At 46.0% G+C, this 22,176-nt stretch overlaps 1 protein-coding gene across 17 annotated transcripts in view; it reads left to right on the forward strand.

The window, feature by feature from the left end:
* AGAP1 (ArfGAP with GTPase domain, ankyrin repeat and PH domain 1) overlaps positions 1 to 22,176 on the forward strand; it is a 559,287-nt gene that overhangs the window by 427,367 nt on the left and 109,744 nt on the right. For 13 of the 17 annotated variants that reach the window (XM_070618668.1, XM_070618665.1, XM_070618663.1 and 10 more), the window contains one exon: positions 1,755 to 1,916. The exons of the other annotated variants lie outside the window; for them this stretch is intronic. In XM_070618668.1, coding sequence (XP_070474769.1) covers positions 1,755 to 1,916 — 162 coding nt within the window. The remainder of the gene's footprint in view (positions 1 to 1,754; positions 1,917 to 22,176) is intronic. 17 annotated transcript variants of the gene reach the window in all.

Genomic DNA, 22,176 nt, shown 5'->3' on the forward strand with positions numbered 1-22,176 from the left:
AGGCTTGCTTCCATCTTAGGACCAGGTTCTGGCTATTTCCTTCTCCCCCGGTCATCCACCAGCTCACTCCTTTACTGTCTTCAAGCCTTGGCTCAGTTGTCACCTTCTCAGCAAGACCTGCCCCGTCCACCCTATTTCAAGTGTCCCCTCACTTCTGCCACCACCTCCCCAACTTCCAAGCCTCCATGTGCTCCTTTTCTCTCTCATAACGCTCACCACCTGCTGACGTACTCCGGGTCGTGGCCCAGCTGCCGTGTAAGTGCCACTCACACCGGAATCTTTCTGTTTTTCTCAGTGATGGATCCCAAGCATCTCGAAAAGTGGCTGGCCCACAGTAGGTGCTTAAAAAATATTAGTTGGATGAATGATGTATATGACACAGAACTCTGTCTTTTGAGTTGCAACGATGCTGAATCATGAAATAAAGAATTCTTGGGGCTGGCCCCGTGGCCGAGTGGTAAAGTTCGCGTGCTCCGCTGCAGGCAGCCCAGTGTTTCGTTGGCTCGAATCCTGGGCGCGGACATGGCACTGCTCATCAAACCACGCTGAGGCAGCATCCCACATACCACAACTAGAAGGACCCACAACGAAGAATATACAACTATGTACTGGGGGGCTTTGGGGAGAAAAAGGAAAAAAAATAAAATCTTTAAAAAAAAATACAAAAGAATTCTTAAGACTTTGAAGGTGTTTGGAAGGTGTTTCTTCATCACTTTTTCAGTGTAATTTTTTGTTCTGGCTGAATTACATGTTCGTTCCATTCCTGGTCCTTTAGTACTATTTTGGTCCTCTCTTTGGTAAAGATAAAAATAGACAAAATATGGGCCGGCCTGGTGGCACAGTGGTTAAGTTCACATGTTCTGCTTAGGCGGCCTGGGGTTAGCTGGTTCGGATCCCAGGTGCAGACCTATGCACTGCTTGGCAAGCTATGCTGTGGCAAGCCTCCCACATATAAAGTAGAGGAAGATGAGCACAGATGTTAGCTCAGGGCCAGTCTTCCTCAGCAAAAAGAGGAGAATTGGCGGCAACTGTTAGCTCAGGGCTAATCTTCCTCAAAAAAATAAAAAATAAAAAAAAATAGACAAAATAAATTGAGAGTTTCACTGAGAGTGAATTTCACGTTTGTGCACTGGTGTTAAAATTTTATAAGTAGCTTCAATGAGTCAAAGATTGGCAGGTCTGCTGTATCACTTCCAAATGCCATTGCTGGACATGGGTGAGAGAGAGAAATGGCGTGCCGGTTTTCACTCATAATAAACTGACGTAACAGCCATGTGGAATGTTGGGGTAGAAGAAAGAGAATCTGGAATACCTTTGTCCTGTGCGCACACAGAATCGCACCCATTTAAGAGGACCTTTTGTATGTACTCCTGAGTGTCTTTATTTCATTCCTAATGTTAAGGAATTATGGGAAGAGAAATAGAAACATGTAAAAAGTATGAACTCCCAATTTCCTTTTCCAGATCTCCCATCATGCAAAGTAGAGAACCTGAAATTCTCCAGCGCATAAAGACAATGCAGAAATAAGTGCCTGTTTTTGAATGGCGGGCACAATGGGGCGCCATGTGCGAGGGCCACCATGATCTTTTAAGAATGGATCCTCAAGGCCTCCGGTCCAGCGATCTCGTGACAGTGTATTATTTGTAGGGCTCTGTATGATATTGGAGGAACGTTGCTTTCGTATTTTTGCGAAAGTCTGCTCGTTTTAAGCGCTTAACCTTTGCGTTCTTTTGCCTTTTCCGGTCCGGTGGCAGACACGGGGCTGGGCGACTCGGTGTGCTCCAGCCCAAGTATCTCCAGTACCACCAGCCCCAAGCTCGACCCGCCCCCCTCCCCTCACGCCAACAGAAAGAAACACCGAAGGAAGAAAAGTACCAGCAACTTCAAAGCCGACGGGCTCTCCGGCACCGCTGAAGGTAAGGGTTCCCGGGGACCTGGGGGTGAGAGCCTGCGTTTCTGAAAGTTAACTTGTATCACTCTAACTTGTGAAATCACGCACCCTTAGAAGCACAAATGCACCATAATCCAGGTCACTGCGTGTGCCTTCTGTTTACAGGGTGGCGCTAGAGGGCCCTCGGAGCCTTCTCATCGCTGCCTGATTCTCAAGATGGTTCAACCAAATCACTTGTCTTACCCTCAGGTAGTTGTCACCTGGTGGATGGTAATGCTGGTCTCCCCATCACGTGCCTGGTGAACGTCTTTGGTCCTGTCCTTCTTTGGCAACCTGGGTCACCAGTGTCCCCTCCAACTGAGGTGTGCCGTGTTGTATTCCTCTAACAAAGACTGTCGCCTCTCCTAATTTAGGAATCTTCTCTGATCTTGGCTCATCTTATACCTAATAAGACAGCTGCCTCAGTTCTGACTTTCAGCAACATGTCATGATAAACACCCCTTCTGTTCGCATCCACCGACTCTGTTTTGTGGGCTCTATTAATATTCCAGTTGTCACAGTTTGTCTTGACTCTGCTTTGACTTGTTGAGTCCTTAGTTTTAATTCTTAGTGATGGCCGGATGTGGTCTTTCCAAGTGGCTCCTTCAGATGGGTTTACATTTTTTTATTCCACAGATGCACGTGGAGATACACACACATGTTATGGGAGGGGGAATTGTTGCAGTCGTAATAAACCAGTTAAAGAAATACTTCAAAGGAAAATTAAAATGGCAGAACATTGTTGTGAGACATGAATTATCATTTATGAGACCAATAATAGTAAAAGACTCTGTTTGCAACAAGGATTCCATATATGGCAGAACTTCCTCTCTAACGTTTGTATCCTTTTTCTTTCTCTATTCCTGCCACCCTTTTTCTGAATACTCTGCTTGTTTGTTCAAAACTGTAAGTTGCGATGTTAGGGGAAGTGCTCTGTTCCCTCCCAGTGTCCAAAGACGAGCCTGTAAACCCACAATGCATACGTTAGCAAGGGAGGGGCAGAGCTGATGGTGCATGCAGTGCGTTGTTTGCGTGATTCTGTGAGCTGGGTGGCGGCGTGGTTCCACTGCAGGGAGACTGAGGCTCGGAGTGTCGAGTAGCTTGCTGGGCTCTCCTGGTGGCCAAGCGGGGAAGAGTCTGAAAACCCTTCTTCGTCACCATGTTTCTTACCATTTGCCTCCCATAGGCTTCCTGCTAACAAGTTTAGCCAATAAAAACCGATTTTCTCCTGTTATGATAAATGAGGATGATTTCGTTATATCAGCAGTGGTGAAAAATAATGATTATGGATCAAAGCACCACCCGAGATGCCACTGACCTTCCCTTTGGAAAAGGAATGGGCCACCCATGCTGAGCATTGATGAGAGTCCCTCAAACAACCGTTCAGCATAGAGCACCCAGCTGGGCACGTGTGGCCACCCCTGCCCTGACGAGAGGTTTGGGGTAAAATCAGGAAGAAGATTGGCCTCCCGCCAGGACGGGTAACGTGAGCCACATGTACCCAGGGGGAGAGTAGGATTGCTTTAGGGTGAGGCCTCACGCCCATTTCACAGATAAACATTGTATCATGTTTCCAATCAGTGACTTTTTTCAAAAGCACCACTAGGTGGAAGCTGATTATCAAGTCCACCTGCAACTACGTTGTCGATACTTTATCCCACCCACATACTGACGTAGTGAAAACTCTCTGAACAAGATACAGCCTTAGAGGAAATTAGAAGCAATTATGTTTCGTTGGGCTGTTGGTTCAGACCAGTGTCCCAGGCGCCCATCAGTGAGTTTGAAGGAAGTTTGAGAAGTGACCATGAACCAGTTGGATGTCTATGATGTTTGCAGTCCACTTGCCGAGTGACTGGGATTGCGCTGTGTGCTCCGAGCGATAGTGTATGACAAGGCTGAGCAGATCCTCAGCCCTAAAACAACTATGGGCTCTTTCATTAAAGAGCCATCCCACTGAGGCAGGGATGCAGACAGGAGGACAGACTCCCAGACGCCATAGAAACACCCAAATCAGAAGTCATGACGATGTCTCAAGCATGAGTGATGATAATGGTTGATATGTGTTCAGAAGTTCAAGGCCAGTGATCATAGAGGAAACCGCCCCTCACTTTCTAGTTGAGAGAATATTCTCTCTGTAGTACCAACAGCCATGACATCTTTCCCAGAGAAAATAAGACAATAAGTTCTCTATAAAAAGAAAATGTATCATTTTTCCCTAGGAAAAGTTACCTACCCAACTATGAATGAGTGATTTCTGTGAGACACACTATATTTCATTATATCTAAGGCATACTTTTTTTTCTCACATTTTATCATCTCTGAAGTCAGAATGCATCCTACAATTGAGGTCATTTTGGATTCAGTGATGTACACTGTTTTTTTAATACTCTTATCAACTGTTAATCCAAAGTGTATTGCATCAACCATTGAAATTAAGCATTCTGTTCTTGAAATTAAAGCTAGTTGTGTATGTTTTATTTTTAGAGGGTGCTCTTTAAATTTCTATTTCTCTTTCCTGCGAGGCACAGTGACTGGTTATTGCCAGTGTATTGTCTACTGCCTGACCTTATGTTGAAAAGTCACAATTGTGGATATTAAAAGTTCTATAGAAGATATCCGTCAAGTAATTGAATTGTCTGGCTTTTGACATACCCCGTTGGAACAAATGACTAGATTCAAATGTCTTTAGAGTATGGGAAAAGTAAAATTTCATTGGAAGTCAGCTACTTCAGTCAGGGTCCCAGGGAAGACATGGCACCCTCAAGCCGGGTCATGCGGGGAGCTTTCCATAGGGAGTATCTACAGAGGCATGGGCAGGTGGGGGAAGAGGTAGAGGGATGGTGCAGAACCCCAGGGGTATAACAGAGAAAGGAGGGGCAGTTATTAGGACCCAGAGAGAGAGAAGGGGAAGTCCTCCAGTCAGGAGCTGTGGCCATCAACAGAGGGACACATCCAACCTACGATGACCTGGAAGGTGAAGGAGCCTAGAGGAAGCACCCTAACCTCACTCTCTTGCCTTCCTCGGGTCTCCTGCCCCCCGCCCCGCCCTGACCCAACCCACCAGAAGCCAAAGGGCATGAATGGTCCTGGCGCAGGCCACACAGGTCTGCCTCCAAGGGAAAGATGGAGAGAAGGTGGAGAGAAACCACTCAGGCCTTTCACGGTGCCTCCTACAGATCCCTGGGGAAGTCTGTGCCGCTGACCCTTTCATAAGTGCAGTAGATCAGAGCCCTTTAAGGGCAGGGGTTGTGCTGTCCTCCGATGTCCCCAGAGCCCACCTGAGGGAGTGGTTGGGGCTTCCCGAATGCGCTTCAGTGCGATTCTCCAGCCAAGCGCAAGACGGAGCCCAGCATGCAGTCTTCCTAGACTCTCAGCTGGGCGCAGAGGTTCTGGCGCTGGGGATTTTTCCCCTTTGCGGCATACTTGTTCAGAAAGGAGAGGCCAGAGGTATTTATCATCAGTATTTATGCTGCTTCAAAAGCCGGAACCACTCTGTCCATGTGGGGGCTCTTGGTGTGCCTGATGGATATGAGGACAGCCCTTCCGTGAGTTTCTCATGGCTCTGGCACTCGTTATATTCAATTATATTAGTTCTCTTCTGCTGAAGAACAATCATTAAATTCTACGCTGGACAGCAGAAGATGCTGTGACCTACCTTACGCAGAACAATCATTTTCTTATATTTACAACTTAAAATGAATGGAATGAATCTAGTAAATTATAGGAGCAGAAGCTGTGACTGAAGAATTCCTTATCTTTATAAATATTTCGAGTTCTGACCTGGTAATTTGATTGGCTCGTGAACATGATGAGTAAGAGAAGATGTCTGGACGATCAAGCCAGTCACTGGGCTTGTATATAATTCTTAGTAGCATTTAACGAGTCAAGGGGTCGGCCCGGTAGCGCAGCGGCTAAGTGTACACCTTCCGCTTCGGCCGCCCGGGGTTCGCTGGTTCGGATCCCAGGTGCGGACATGGCACCGCTTGACAAGCCATGCTGTGGTAGGCGGCCCATATATAAAGTAGAGAAAGATGGGCATGAATGTTAGCTCAGGGCCAGCCTTCCTCAGCAAAAAGAAGAGGATTGGCAGCAGTTAGCTCAGGGCTAATCTTCCAAAAAACAGAATTAAATTTAAATAAATAAATAAAGTCAAAAATTTGAAAGTAATCCAGCCCCCTTCTTATGGTGTGGAGCCAGTGTGAGGTACAAGCTGGAGGCGTGAGCTCTCCCTTTGTGATTTGTGATTTATGTCATTGACAGCAGAAGTGCCTCAGAGAGGTGGATGGATATATGCCTGGGTGTTCCCAGGGCTGAGACCTGAGGTTGCTGCCTTTGAGGGGTAACGGGTGCTGCCTAGCTCACCACAAAAGGGTCCCCATGTATTTCTCCAGCATCCCCAGGCATTGGCTTCCCCCAGCCTGCCAGGAGCCCCTCTAGGTTTGGATCTGTTCTTTCAACATCTATTATAACCTCTAAAAGTGTGTGAGAGTTTTTCCAACTATTGTGGCCCTTTGTGTAATATTATGAAACTTTGTGATGTTTTTATCCAGGAAAACTAGAATATTAATCAAGACTGTCAGAAATAGGACGCTTTCCCATTGAGAATTCTGAGACAGAGAGAAAGCCTCTTAGAACCCATCTTCTAGCCATACCATAAAAAATGTGAAGGCGGTGTTCAGTTTTTAAAAATAACTTCAGGTATCCCATTTCTACTTGTATTTCTATTTTATAGGAACATTGGGCATTAAAATATGGCTGACATTCTTGATTTTAAATTGTATTTGATTTGCTCAGAATTATTCTATGTAGGAAAACGTCGGATGTTCAGATCTGGGTGCTGTGCTTTATGATGATTGTAGAACAGTGAAAGTAAATTCAGATGTGGGTAAGAAGGAAGGCGGGGGCACTGAAGCCCGTATCATGGAAGGAACCTTTGAAGTCAGTGGGGAGAAGAGTTGTGACGAAGGACAAGGGGCATGGGGGCGAGCTAACGGTGTTCAAATGATGGAAAGACGGTCCTGCCTTGTTCCGGGTGGCCCAGATGGGTTTCATTGGGGCCAATGGATGGAAGCTTCAAAGAGATGGATTTTGGTTCAGATATTAAAGGGAAAACTTTGTAAGAGCCGAGGCTGCCTTGAGAGGCAGTGGTTCCGTGTCCCCTGCAGTGGGCACAGTACTGGTTGGACCATTGGTAGTGGAATTTGGGCTCTGGGAGGATAATAGCACCAGGGGCCCTGGCTTCGTGCCCAGACCAAGTTTAAGGGTATGTGCCTGGAAGGCTCTTGGGCAGTGGGGACTTTGAAGATCTTTAACGACTTGCCATCTTTTGGCATTGTCTTTGAATCGTGGTGCTCTCTGGGTATCTTCTTATCCAGGGTCCAGTAGGGAGGCTGTCATTGCTAGAGGGGAACCAGCGGTCTCTGTAGTCCACTCTGCGGTCCCGAATCTGGTGGTTCTCGTTAGTTTTATAACATTCATGCAAGTTTGCATCAAGTGTTAATTTCCCTGTTTCCCCAGTGAAAAGGCGAAAGTAGAGAGAGGTTAAGTGGCTTTCTTGTCCAGGGTCAGGTTGCTGGTAGGTGACAGAACTGTCTCTTGATTCTCTGCCTCAAACTCTTTCCACCAGGCAAAAAGCAAGTCTTTGAGGTGTGCGGAGCGGCTTTTGAATCTAGGAGTGGGGCAGGCAGAGTAGCTTCCTTGATATTTCTCAGATTCCATGGAAAGACTCTGACTTTTATATGGATCCTAACATCTAGAAGTTCTGTAGCAGGGATCTTTCTTTAAAAATGCAGGGCCAGTCTGGATTTGCCCAGTCTTGTTATACAAGAGGGTATGCAGAAAGCCTGTTGTTTTTTTCCCCCTGGAGTTCAAGGCGCTTTATTCTAAAGGTCTCAGAAGGGGATTTATTTTATCCTCCCACCTCCATCCCTTGGTCATTCATTCTGGGTCTTTACAGAACCATTGTATGGTTGATCCTGGATGGATATTGAAATATTATCTTGTAGAGGAAAAGTCACAAACTGGGCTCTCTTCCTTACGGTAGAAAAAGGACTCACCCATCACAGCTGTACCCACTAAGCAATCAGAGGTCAGTCCCCAAGCCTGTTTACAAATTTCGTTAACTCCAAGTTGCCAAGGTCAGCCAGGACTGAGTTTTCCTTCCTTCTTGCAAAGGAGAACCTGATGTTGTGAATCATTTTATTCTTTCATGAAATAGCAAGCAGCCAGCACTATGTTCTTGACTCCATGGGAGACACGAGAAATAAAATTCAGCTCCTCTCTCCCCGTAGGGCACTTAGAGCCTTCACATGGGCATAAAACATACACAAGAAAGTGTACCTCAGATTTCAGGCAGAATATTTGCAAGAGGCATGGGTCATTCAGAAGAAGGACCAAACAGCCTTGAGCTGTAAAAGTCACAGAAAGCTAACCTGTTGGAGAACTTAATTTTACATTCTGCAGATTTGGTACAGAATGGCTGTCTTATTTGATGAAACACTGCAGAAAGCATCACATTTTCATTAAATGTCATCTACTTCCAACAACTTAGAACACCAGTGGTAGTGATTGAATTAGTGGAGAAACAGAGTGTTGTTTTCAGATAGATCCGAAGAAAGCAGATGTTGCTGTGCTGATCAATTACCTTTTTACCTTTGGAAAAAAATTTTATTAATTAGTTGATGTTTTGGAAGGCACTTTGAAGAGAAAATGAAGACTTATGCACAAGCGCTGTATGGTTTTTTTCCTGCGTATTATTATTACCGGAAAGCAATACGCCGGCGCCTTGAAGCTCAGTTCATCTGTGACCGTTGAGTTGTGTTAAGTGTTGTGCAGGTTGGGGCATCTTTGGGTAATTCGGGGATTTTGCACATCATGCTTGGGAGGGCGGTTTGTTTCCTTGGTTATTGAAGAATCTTATCACCATGATGCTCCCGTCTTCCCTCTCTCCTTGGGCACAGTTAACACGCTAATTACTGCACGTTATGCACGATGGTGTACATAAGACTGGCCAGAAGTCAAGGCTGAGGGACCATCACCGCGGTTTGTTTCCTGTCTTCAGGGGCCGCCTCGTTTAATTCCATATTATTCGGAGGTGGCTAGAGGGGACAGGAAGGGAAGACTTAGGAAAGCCATGCAGGTGCTACTATCATATCATGATTTCCTCCTTTTAATCTTCATGAACATTCCAGCAGCACGCCACTCCTTGTTTTAATTTTGGCACCAAAAGGACAGAATAAGAAGTCTCCAACAGTAATTTTTTGTCACAATAAGGACTTCTTAATTGTACGTCCTTATTATTAAACTAGTTGGTTAGTGCATCTGAATCGTTGAGTTGAGCAGTTAATTAGCGTGAATGTGAAAAACCAAGAACCGGAACATCTTCCTGGAAGATATTCCTTAAACGCAGTAACTTTGACTCTGATAAGGGAACCAGGTGGGCTTGATTTCTTCGCCCTTGAGCTGGCCGTTACGGGAGACACCGTGTATTCTGACGGACTTGCCTGCTCCCCACCAACCAGATCATTTTTCTGAAGCGAGTTCTCAGGTTGGAACTCCAGCTTCCATGAGAACGAACCTGCTGAAATTGAGTAGATCTGGGTTTACTCTAGACGTTGACATTATAGATGGGGCACAGTTGACTCAAAAGCCGTCCTGCAGGGTACAGTGCTTCCGATACAAACACGCACGAGCTGTAAGCGCTCACAGATCCTTTGTGGAAGTCGGCAGGTCGGAAATAAACAAAGATGAGTCGATCACAGCAGGAGAAGCCGGAACAGAGGATTCCCCATCATGATGAACTGACAACAAGAGAAGGATTTTCGGTACTTTTTTTTTTTTTCAAGTACGTGCAAACTAAAGAGTTAGATTCAGTTCCGTGAAAGCTCATTGATCACCCGCCGCAAGCCAAGAGCTCTGCCTGGTGCTGGATGTAAAAGTGACTGAGGGGGCCCCTGCCTTCAGGATGCCCTCCGTCCAGTGGAGAAAGCAGACCTATAAACAGATTGTGGCCACCCAAGCAGCCTGTTCAGAGAGTCCGGGGCACCCCGAGCCCATGGGGATCCTGGGAAACTCCCACGGAGGCTCTGCAGAGGACATGAGCTGTTCACGTCCCATTATATAGGGACTGAAACATCTGCTATGCAAAAATAGAGGAAAAAATATGAAAAGTGATAGATCTTGTTAGAAGATAGGTTGGGCTTCCTGGGGATACTCCTGATGGAGCACAGCTAATCCTTCCATCTCCTGCTTAACAGAAGTGTGGGGTCGCCGTTGAAAATGCAAACTGCTTTCAAGGTGCTTTTCTTAAAATACAGGTATGCAACAGACCTCATCGCCTTTTCTTTTCCCTGAACGTAGGGATGCTTTTTCTGCCCATGGGGCTCCATCGGCACCAGCCGCTCACAGCCTCCAGTGTCCGTGGGCGGAAGTCGGGACAGCACATCTTCCTCCGGGCACTCTGGAACTGGAATTCTGCCTCGTTTGGGAGATTCTGAGTTAGCTGACTCACAGGATTCCAAGATAATCTCTCACAGTCATTTTCCTGACGTTCTCAACTGTGAGAGCTGCCAAGGTCTTCCCATATCACTTCACTCGGGGCAATGAACTTGAGACCCGGGGCGTGATGTGATCTGCTCGGACCGAGGTCCTGCCACTGGGAGAGGCAGGGCCAGTGGTGCTCAACCTGTGTGTTCCTTCCTGTTCTAATTGCTCGTGTCTTTTTTACGCTTTTCCTGTGCTGCGTGTATTTTATCACAAAGGGATGCAAATTGAAACTCTGACGTTCGGAAGAGAGATGTGTCGACGTGTCTGAATCTCGTGCATCTCTACCTCATGCCGGCCTGAGACATTTCTAGACTCTGCATGAGATACATACGTCCAGGGACTTCAGGAAAGAAAGACACCCACCCAGGAGGTTTATCTTCAGATGTTCTAGCTGAGTATTCTGTGTCTTTCCTCCCAGCCCTGGCAGTAAGGAAACGAGGCTGTGCTTGATTTCACAGGTAGAGGAGACTTCATTCCTCTTCCTAAAGATGTAAAATAACAACAAAAAAGATAGTGACTAAATGCAAAACTTAGTCTATGTGAAAGCAACTTGGCAAATGGAAAGTATAGAACGGAATTTTTGTATACCCTGTCTGTCTGAGTCGGCTCGGGCTGCCATAACAACCCACCACAGACTGTGGCTTACACAGCAGGAATTTATTTTCTCGCAGTTCTGAGGCTGGCAAGTCCGAGATCAAGGTGCTGGCCCATTTGGTTCCTAGTGAGGGGTCGATGGCTGACTTGCAGAGTCCACCTTCTCTCTTGTGTGCTCGTGGCCCTTCCTTGGTGCCTGCACGTGGAGAGAGAGCTCTCTCTCTTCTTGTAAGGCCACAAATCACATCCTGAGGGCCCCACCCTCACAACTTGAACCCTTATTATCTCCCGAAGGCCCCATCTCCAAATACCATCATCACATTGGGAGTTAGAGCTTCCACAGACGGATTTTGGGAGGACGCAAACATTCAGTCCATAACACCTCGTAATGCTCTGTTCCTGCCTGTGGGATTTGACGTGCCCTCCCCGTGCCATTTAAGAAAGAAGATATTTCATGGACTCGGTCCCTCAGGTCACACATGGCTCTGCATGTCATGTCTGTTCTCTCCACCCTACTCTTCTTTCTGCAGGGCCTTGGGTCCCTTGTTAGGATCTGCCATTAAGCACGAGGGAAGGAAGCCACGATTGATTCAGTGCCTGCTCTTAAACGTGTGTTAGCTTGTTGGCATGCTTCAGACAACCCGATAGTGTTGACAGGTGGGCAGTGGTATCTCCATTTTCACACATGGGAAAAAAGGTTCAGTGAGGTCAATTTGCCCTAGATCAGCAAGTGAGTGGTGAGTCTGGGGTCTACATCAGGTCTCTAGGACTTGGAAGTCTGTGAATCTTGCTCTGCACCTGTGCCGCCCCCTTGGAAAGGGCTTAGGGAAGGGGCTTGGGCATGAATGAAAAGGAGCCATGGCTCTGAGCTGTGGCTCCTGGTGGCGCTTCTCCCTCTGTGCCTTCTATTCCTCCTCAGCGCAGCTCGACAGGGCCATGCCCGCCACCCCCACCATTGCCCTTAAGAACTCGGAAGCAGTAATTCCTTCACCAGTTTTGATCTCAGCCTCTTTTCTCAGCATCCCTGTTGTGGCATGGCTTCTTCACAAACAGTATTGCTTATCTCGTGGGTGTGTGTGCGTGCACACGCATGTGCACGTATGCTCTCTGGTACATTCAAATAAAAGGATCATTGCTTCAGCTACTTTGCAGACAATTAGAACAAGTAGGATTAGAGAACAGGACGTCTCCTGTCTATGTGACAAGAGGACATCACTCCTAAGTTTTCTGAACTTAAGGACATTTAACTCAGATGCAAAGAACCCAGTTTTTTTGTTGGTGCTGAGGATGATAGCCCTGGAGTTTTTTTTGGATGAGAGGAGTGAACATATTTAAGGACAGTTTGAAGATGGGGGGAGAAGGGGCTTTGATGCAGCTCCTCATCTTTCATTTGAATCGTGCATTGCTGATTTAAGTGTTAATCAAATGTCTGCCTCACCGTGGTTGCCGGGTCTGATCACGGCGCGCTCTCGTCTTCTCAAGATGTATTATTACTGCTCTGGAGCGGGTGTGGTTTGAGATAAACTCATGTGTTTATTTTGTAATCTCTGCTAATGCCCTCCTGGCTTCACCCACACCCCTCTCTCATCTCAGACGTATAATAGGCACCAGGTATGAAGCCCGGGGTGTTCGTGCCGATGAAAGAAGTAGGCACAGTGAAAACTTCAGCAGGCGTCGCCATTTACGCACACACACAACTTAACAAGGGCTTCTTTTGTACGCGGGACGTGGAGAAAATTGGCCATTTGTCTGTGGGGTAACGGGCTTTGCTGCAATATGAAAATCTCTCAAATAGTTAAATTCAATGGCATTATAGCAGAGTTCATGAAAAGCGACTACTGCACACCGTTTAATTCTATTTAATTTTTTTTTTAAGGAGGAAAAAAGCAAAGGGAACATGTTTTCGTTTCTCTTAAACTGATTCCGCTCTGCTTTTTCTTAAAAGTGCCTTTCTAGTTGCCACACAGTGATGTGATCATTATCTGCCGCCTCGTCGCCTTGCTGCCTCTGCATGCAGTAAAATACAAAAAAAAAAGAGAGAGAGAGAGACCAGGGAGCTTGTGAAGTATGACTTCCTATCCCAAGACTCATTGCCTGCGATTCGTACTGCTTGACAGTAATGATCTTATTACAGTACTCTGGACCTTGAAGAGATTTCATGAGGAGAGAGAAAGGACGAGGCCCCATGTAATCAAGTGGTACTGAATATTCCACGCGTTTTTGATCACACACTGATTGGGCACAGTTTTAGCCCATCTTCTAGTCAATTATGCATGGCCCCTGTGCTCCTCGGATAGTCAGAAACATTGATGGCTGTTGTCTGGGTTTTGGCAGGCAGCCAGGGGTCTGAAGTGCCTTGCACACCATCCTCCCAGGATAAGTGCCTTCTAGTTGGAATTGATTACCTTTCTTTGGGTTTTGCTTAATAGCAAAACTGCGTTTGGAGAGGGCTTCAGGTGAAAAATGGACATATTAGCCAAGGAGAGCATCCGAACTCCTTGTCAATTTTTAGGCTTCCCTTGTTTCCGTCCAATCTCTGTTTAATGATAGAACGTTTGATAATATTTAAGAGATTTCGTCGTATTTGCCGCTAAGCACACATGTTGAGCCCCAAAGACAGGTTCAATTACCTGACCGCCGTGTTCGGGTGCCCAGATTAATCCAGGTGAGGCTCCAGGCTTCGAGGAGATCTCTGTCAGTTAGTTTCTGTCTTGGTGAAAAAAAAAAAAAAAAAAAAGCATTAATTATCTAGAGAGATTTTCCTCTGCCAGAAAATAAGTAATGAATTCTTCCGACCACTGACTGGCTCGTCTTAAGTAATTGGGGAGCAGACTTCGACGTGGCTGGATTTTGACGCACTCTTCTTCCTTGTGCCCAAAAGGATTGTGACCTCATCGCTCTCCAGTTCGTTACTTCCCATTATTGATCTCAAAGCCTAGCGAGATTTGAAAGGATGCGATCTTTTCCCTACCAGAAGGATCACTTGATATTGTCCATTATGAAGTTAACACAGTTAAGCAAATGCTAATACGTGTAAGAGAAAACTGTTCTAAACCAAGGGTTTTGCTTCCTCGTGTTACCCCCGTCATTCAGATTCTTGGCATTTAGATCGTCTCAAAATCATCAGATAGGAAAACTTCAAAGTTCTTTTTGACATTTTTTGTGCAAAGCTGAGGAATTGGGCACACCAAAGCAAGTGATCAGTGGGAGATGTTTCCAAAAATCTATCTCAAATCCAGCCAGGGCTTGGTGTTCGGCGGCCTCCAATTATTGAGGTGACATAGGGGATGAGAACAGTAGCGTTCCGCCACCGCGTACCTCAATAGCCTGATTTGACTCTTCCTAATTAAATACAGGTAGCTTTGTTCTTTGATTTGGTTTCAATTTGGATCTTTCTCGCTTTCTGCAAGCAGGAATCATTTTCCTCTTCAGCTGGCTCTGCAGAAGCGATGATAGACTGTGGGCCTGGTTACTAAACAGACCTAGGAGAACTTACGAGAATTCCTAACTTCATCGTCTATATGCACATACACACATAGGTTTGGGTGTTTTTTCCTTTTTCAATTTCATGAAAGTATTTTCTATCAAAATTTAGATTTAATGAGGAGTTTTTAAGAGAGAAAGTCAATCATAACAAAATCAAAGTTGAGCATCTCTTGGCAACGATAATTGCAACCCATTATGGACCCCTTGCTGCGTGTCAGATGCTCTTTATGTGTCCTCTCATCACCCTCACGGGAACCTGCCTGTCATGTGTCCCCGTAGTGACCACCCATCCCCTTGCAAGGTGGTGTTTGTGTTCTCAGTGGTCCTCCCTCTATATCTTGGCTTCTTTAGGACTCTTCCTAAGGATTAAACTCATATAAAATAACAGACTTTTATAATAGGCTATCAAAAGGATATTTCTTAATTTTAGTAAGTTAATACTCAAACCATTAAGAAGTTCTGTCGTTTTACCCATGGCTGTGTTTCATTGGTTGACAAAATGTCGTCTTATAACAGTTGGAAAATATCACATCCACAACCAACAAATGACCCAAGTTCTAAAGGCGGTCATTTTAGAAAGCTGGCATACATTGTGATGATCTGTTTACAGCCTGCTAATTTTACGTAAACAAGTGAATCCAGCACTCACATTTAGAGAGAAAGAGTCAATAACGTGAAGATATAATTTCATCAGTGAACGCAGAATACCTCTTGTAATTAACATTTAATTACCCTGAACAGGCTAGTTAATTAATGTAAACAATTTAAGATCAACTGCTTTCTTGATTCCCTGCCCCCAAACATTAGTTTCTTCCTCACACCATGGGAAGATCCGACTCTTACAGCCAGGAGGCGAGAAGGAGGGGCAAGCGGGGTGGGCTCAGCTGCCTGTAGTGACCTTGATGGTGCGCCTGGATGGGTAGGAGGCACCATTGTGGTTGGTGGTTTGGGATGGTTGTCTCGAACAACTCGTAAACTGTGTATGTAACTGTATTGTCATTGGCTCTCAGGGAGCTGCAGATAGGTGTTTGCAGCTTCTCTCCCTGTTCTCCCGCACTGGAGGGAGGGACATAGACACGGTTATGCCTCGTTACTCTGTGAAGAGCAGAGAAAACCCCCCTGCACATGTGCACTCATGGAAGGGAGGAAACAAAGGCAGCGCTTGGCAGGCATCCCCACCGCAAACCCGCACCACCGTACCGCGAGCCAGTCCAGAATGTCGATGAGGGATCCTTGGGTTTCTTTCCTTTTGGATGTTTAAAGATTAGTATGTTGCTATGATCAATAACTTGTTACCTTCTATTTCTGATCACAACTAATCAGTTTAGTTGGTCCAGCAGAGCTATTTTTTTTCCAAGTTCTTTCACTTGAAGAATTCTAAGACAGGATTTGAAAGCCATGAATTTATAGGCCAAATCTACTTCTGGGTGTAACTTTTTTCCCAACCTCAAACATATTTCAAATTACCCCTCGACAATGTCAAGATGACGAGTAGTACATTGTGTCAAGAATGCGACAGGACATTCCCTAAGTGCTCAAGGTGTGTAAGGGTGCTCACCACACCAGGGCCATCTGCAGGTCGTCCTCATGGAAGGAAGCTGGGAGAGGAAGGCTGCCCCAGGGGAGACTCAGGTTTCCTGGGATGCTGGGGCCGGGTGATCCGGGGGGTGGGCCCTGGGGGCTGGCAGGCAGGTGGACGCTGGCCTAGGAGCTCAGATGTTGCAGGACTAGGGCTTCTTCGGGGAAACAGGACCGGGAGGGGTCCGTCTGGGCGTGCTGCTCCGTGGCCGAGCAGGAGATGCTCACCTCGCCTTCCAGGGGGCTCCAGCCTTTGCTTCCAGCTCTTCCTCTCCATGCTGCCTCCTCCCTCACTCTCCTCGTTCTTACTTCTCTTCTCTCATTTCACTCTTCCTCTTTCTCTTTCTCCCTCCATCCAAGACTTTTCTTGCTCTTCTCTCTTCCCTTATTTTCTCTTTTCCCGTCTATACCTTAATCTACTTCCTTTTCTCCCTTACTTTCTTATTCTCTTGCCTTTCTTTCATTTTAATTTTTCATCTTTCTTTAAATTTTTATTTATTTATTTATTTATCTTTGCTTTTTCTCCCCAAATCCCCCCAGTAGATAGTTGTATATTTTTAGTTGTGGGTCCTTCTAGTTGTGACATCTTTTTTTTTTATTTTAAAGATTGGCACCTGAGCTGACATCTGTTGCCAATCTTCTTTTCTTCTTCTTCTTCTTCTTCTTCTTCTCCCCAAAGCCCCTTAGTACAGAGATGTATATGCTAGCTGTAGGTCCTTCTAGTTGTGGCATGTGGGACGCCACCTCAGCATGGCTTGATGAGCGTGCCATGTCCATGCCTGGGATCTGAACGGGCGAAACCCTGGGCCGCCAAAGTGGAGTGCGCGAACTTAACCACTCAGCCACGGGGCTGGCCCTGATCTTTCTTTTTATTGTGGGGAAAATATGCAACATAAAATTTGCCATTTTTAAGTGTACACTTCAGTGACATTAATTACATTCACAATGTGGAGCAACCATTGCCACGAGCTCTTTCCAAAACTTTTTCATCACCCAAAACAGAAACTCCGTAACTATTAAACAATAACTCCCCGTCCCCCCTCCTCCAGCCCCTGGTAAGCGCTAATCTGCTTTATGTCTCTATGGATTTACCTATTCTGGATATTCCATATAAATGGAATCATACAATATTTGTCCGTTTGTGTCTGGCCTCTTTCACTGAGCATGATGTCTTCCAGGATCATCCATGTTGTAGCGTGTGTCAGTACTTCATTCTTTCTTATGGATGAATGATATTCCATTGTTTGCGTATACTACATTTTGTTTATCTGTTCATCTGTCGATGGACATTTGGGTCATTTCTACCCTTTGGCTGTTCTGTAATGTTGCAATGAACATTGGCATGCAAATATCTGTTTGAGTCCCTGTGTTCAATTTTTTATGGTATAGGCCTAGGAGTAGGTTCAGCTTTTTGAAGAATTGCCAAATTTCCTCTTTTCTTACATTGCTTTCTGAGTTCTCTGTTTTTCTCATCTGTAATATGGAATTGAAGAAGCTCCTATAATTGAGTGAGTCAACTTTTGGGCTCCCTCTTAATGACAAAAATATATGACTTGAACATGTTTTTAAATCTTTTCTATTTTTCTTAAAAAAAAAAAAAAAGAATCCTCAACATTTTTAGTTAAAACTTCTTTTCATTGATGCATGAGTGACGATTGAGTCCTCATTCCCGTGCCATGAATCAGTCACACCCTACCTGAAATAGTCTCTGGAATTTCCCATCATCACTTGCGCTTCCCCATCAGGAAATGAGTTCTAAACCCAAGGGTCACTGTTCTCCAGGGAACACGGCTCTTTCCCTGAGCGGAGGCTACTTAGTCAAGGCAGGCGGGCATTTCTCACTGTTTCGGCTTGTCTGCCTAGGTCAGCGTTTTCCATCGTCTCTGAATCACTTGCATTTTTTCTGTAACTTTCCAGTAATGAGCGGCCCAGTGGGTAAATGGAATCTTAAAGACAAGAGATTATGATTTCTTCTTTCTGCCGACTTCACTTTGGCCAGGAATAGCTTTTACGCTTCCTTTTAGAATTAGTGACTTAGCATCCGTCCTCTTATTCAGCACTCATTTTGCTGTGGTCAGCGCGTGTTTCCGAGATTGGGTGTCACTGTCACCACTGTAATTCTCGTCATTCATAGGATTTTCCAATAGATGATTTCTGAGCCCTGGCACTACTCGCTTCATTTTTTTTAAGACTCCTTTGGGCTGGTGATGTTCTAGTCCTTGCGCATCTTTGCGTTTATGTCGTTACAAGTTTTAGGAATGCACCAGATTGCTCTGAACTCCGTGTTTTCATATTTCCATCTACACTTGTAGCGTTTGGGGTTTCCCTGTTCTTCAGAGTGTACATCCCCTGAGACCTCCTCTCCTCTATCCTTCAAATAAAGTTGTGGGCTTATTATCATTATTGGTAGTAAAAACTGACCTCAAGACTTAGGCAAGACCAGATCTTTACAATGTGTTACCTCTGGTCCCCTCCATCTGTTATTCTTCGAATTTTAAGTATCTTTAATTCAAGTTAATAACAAACACTTCTTGGCCGTTCACTACCTAGAGGACACCGTTGTATGCTGCTTGGAAGACCCAGAGATGAGCTAGAGGCAGCCCTGTCCACCAAGAGCTTGTGGTCCACGGGGAGGGGAAGGGTGTTTGTAGCCGTCCGGGGACTTTGTAAGGTCGCAATGTCCTGAATGAAATCTGGATTCCTGAAATCACACCCGAGCTGGTGTGGTGGGTGGGAGATGAGCAGAGCGGATGGTGACGTTAGGGGGATGGTCTGCCGCTACACTGGGTGGTGATGCATTTAGGGAGAGGTGGGCCGTTAGGAGAGGATGCACTCGGCTGGAGGAGCAACTTTGCTGGGGAGGAGGCCTGAGAGCAGGTCCTGTGCGTGGCAGTGGTGTGGAGAAGGAGGCCCCTGCATGGACGTGAGGACGTGGACTGTGCACGAAGCTGCATGCCATGGGGGGAGACGTGAGAGAAGCTGGAGGAGGATCAGGGGAGTTAAGGATGTGCTAGCCTCTGGGGCGTGGCGAGGAGACCACGAGGTGGGGAGGCTGAGGTGGTGGGGAGGGAGGACCAAGGATTCCAGCGAGCCAGGCAGGCCCTGCAGGAAAGGCCTGGGGGAGTGGAAGGGTCATACAGCAGCCCACGGTGGGGACACCACAGACATGGGGGGCCATGTGACTCTGGCCCAAAGGAGAGCAAGGGAAGGGCCAGCCCGCCAGCTCCCTGGACATTTTTTAAATCGCTGCTCCAAAACAGATTTGGCTTCAGCTGGCCTAGGGGGAGCCTGGGTGCTATGTGATTCGAATGTGCAGTGGGGTCGAGAACCAGTGGTTTAGGTTCAGGTCAACGAGGGCTATGCAAAGGGCGAGTGTCACCGAGGTACAGACGCATCGGCATGTGGGTCACACGCCAGGATCTGCAGCCCCCAGAAGTCATGCTTATGACGTAACATCGTTGTACTGTCCCAGGCACTCTGCTGTTAGAATCCCTCACTCCTTATGATGTTTGGATAGTTTTCCCACGTATTTTATTGGTTTAACTCAAACTGAAAACATATAAAAGCTCACATATTGTTCTGTGGTTTGTTAACCAAGATACCAAGGTTACTATTTGAGTAGCAGCTGCTGTTTTCAAGACAAGTTGCCCCCAAAAAAGGACCTGCCCTTCTCTGCTCAACGTGCCGCAGCTCTGTCCTGCCACACAGACCAGCAGAGGCAGTGTCTGCCCTCTGGAGCAGCGTGCCCCCAAAGGAGCTTCCTTGCAGCCTCTGTGGCTCAGAAATTAGGACAGGGGACAGCCAGGAAGGCTTGTCTTGGCTCCACAGTGTCTGGGGCTTACCTGGAAGACTCTAAATCCAGGGGCGCTGGAAACGTCTGGAGTCCTGGTCACTCACGTGTCTGACTGTTGGTGCTACTTCTTGGGACCTTGGCTGCAGGTGTCAGAACCCCTACGCATGACCCCTCCCTGTGGCCAGGGCTTCCTCCCAACGTGGCAGGCCAGCGTTGCAGAAGAGACACGGAGCCAGGAGGAAGCCGTGTTTCCTCTGTGCTCTCACCTCAGAGGACACGGAGTGTCACTTCCACCGTAATCTATAGTCAACACGGTGCCACAGTCCCACTTTGGTTCCAGTGGCAGAAATTGACTCTGCCTCTTGATGGAGTGTGGCAAGGCTCTAGAAGAGCTCATGGACCCACATATTGCTGTTGCCATTAGGGAAAATTTGCTGCAGGTAGTAAATAAATACATAACATGTCAGACTGTGATCAGTGCAGTGGAACAAAATGAAGGAAAGTAAGTGGACTAAGGACCACCAGGGGTGGGCGAGGTTATTTTCTCTTGTGGGGGCCGGCAAGAAGGCTCCCTAAGGAGAGTTCGACACAGAGACCCACTTGAGGTGAGGCTGGGAGCGGGTCGCCCTGTGGGGTCTGCGTGTTCCTGGCAGAGGAATCATGTTTTCGCTGTAGTTACAGTGTCCTCATTAAACTCAGCACTGTCCCTAGTTAATAGAATCGTCCTTATGCGTATTTTTGTTCTACTGCATTGTTTAAAATAAGCTGACTTTTTCCTTGCTCTCAATGTTGTGATTATTCACTGGTAAAATACTATAGAAATACTTTATTTTTAAAGGATTGTTATACATTTCTTATTTCTCCAGTCTTTAAAGAGTCAGTGCGAAAATATTTCAATTTCTTCTAGCTTGTTCCCCACGTGTAATTATATTCCAATATTTATAGCATTTATTCTTTCCAGGCAGCATTATGAATCAGAAAATCGTACTGTTTTTAAAAGTGGTCCAGAGAACCACCAAATACAGAGGGATGCTCAAGAAAAATGGATCCATTTTTATGCAGATCCCTTTAACAGTTTAAAATAAAGAAGATGAAATGCAAAAAAGTTTTTCAGTAATTTTATTCCGCACAGGAGTATTTTCAGAGGTTGGGGAATGGCATCGGGAGTTTTCCAACAATTGGAAACAGACGTGAGCATTTAATCCTGGGTGTCTTCCTTTCCAGTGCTCTTAAAATGAAGGCAGTCACGTAAGGTTATCTTGCTTCATGGGTAATTAAGGCATTTCACTCTGCAATTCCTTATTCTCATGAAGAAGAAGAAATTTCTCTTTTGCTGAAATATTTCTTGTAAGGGTTTTACTTCTACTCGTTGCTCCAACTTTAGAAAATGTTCCTTTTGCCTCTGATTATCTCCCATAATATCTTCTTGAACTGTGAGTCAGGAAAAAACATGTAAAGATTCTCTACAGGTTCACACTTTTTTAAAAATGTTTAGAATCTTGCGCTCCATGAAAATGAAATTGCAAGGGTCCAGATTTCTCTGTTCTCCCACAGTTACTAGTGAAACTCTGCTCACCTGGTGTGTTGGCTTTGCACAGGGCAGGGCAAGTCCAGGCAGGCAGGTGACCGTACCTGGAAAACGGCTGTGATGGTGGAAATAATGATGCCAGGCAGACACTGGGGTAGGTAGGAACAGGGCTCAGCCTCCTGGGTTTGCATCCCAACTCCACCTCGTACTGGCAGGATGACCTGAGCAAATTCCTCAGTCCTCTCCTGCCTCAGTGCTCTCAGCTGGAAAATGGGACAGTCATGCCATCTCTCTCCTAGGACCACTGTCTGGACTCAGTGAGCTCATACATTTCCAGTGCGTAAGACAGAGCCTGCCCTTATGTCCTTTCTTGGGATTCAACATGTACATACTAAAATATTCCTTTTGGGGCTAAATTACTTGCAACATATTTAGAATTTATACTGGCTCACTTAAGAAAGGCCCAGGGAGAGGCCAGCATCACCCTGATCCAAAAACCAGACAAGGACAACACAAAGAAAGAAAATTACAGGCCAGTATCACTGATGAAAATCCTCAACAAAGTATTGGCAAACCAAATACAGCAATACATTAAAAAGATCATACACCATGATCAAGTGGGATTTATACCAGGCCTACAGGGATGGTTCAGGATCCACAAATCAGTCAATGTGATACACCACATTAACAAAATGAGGAACAAAACCACATGATCATCTCCAT

The sequence above is a fragment of the Equus przewalskii genome, chromosome 5 (assembly GCF_037783145.1).
Source record: "Equus przewalskii isolate Varuska chromosome 5, EquPr2, whole genome shotgun sequence".
Lineage (NCBI taxonomy): Eukaryota > Metazoa > Chordata > Mammalia > Perissodactyla > Equidae > Equus > Equus przewalskii.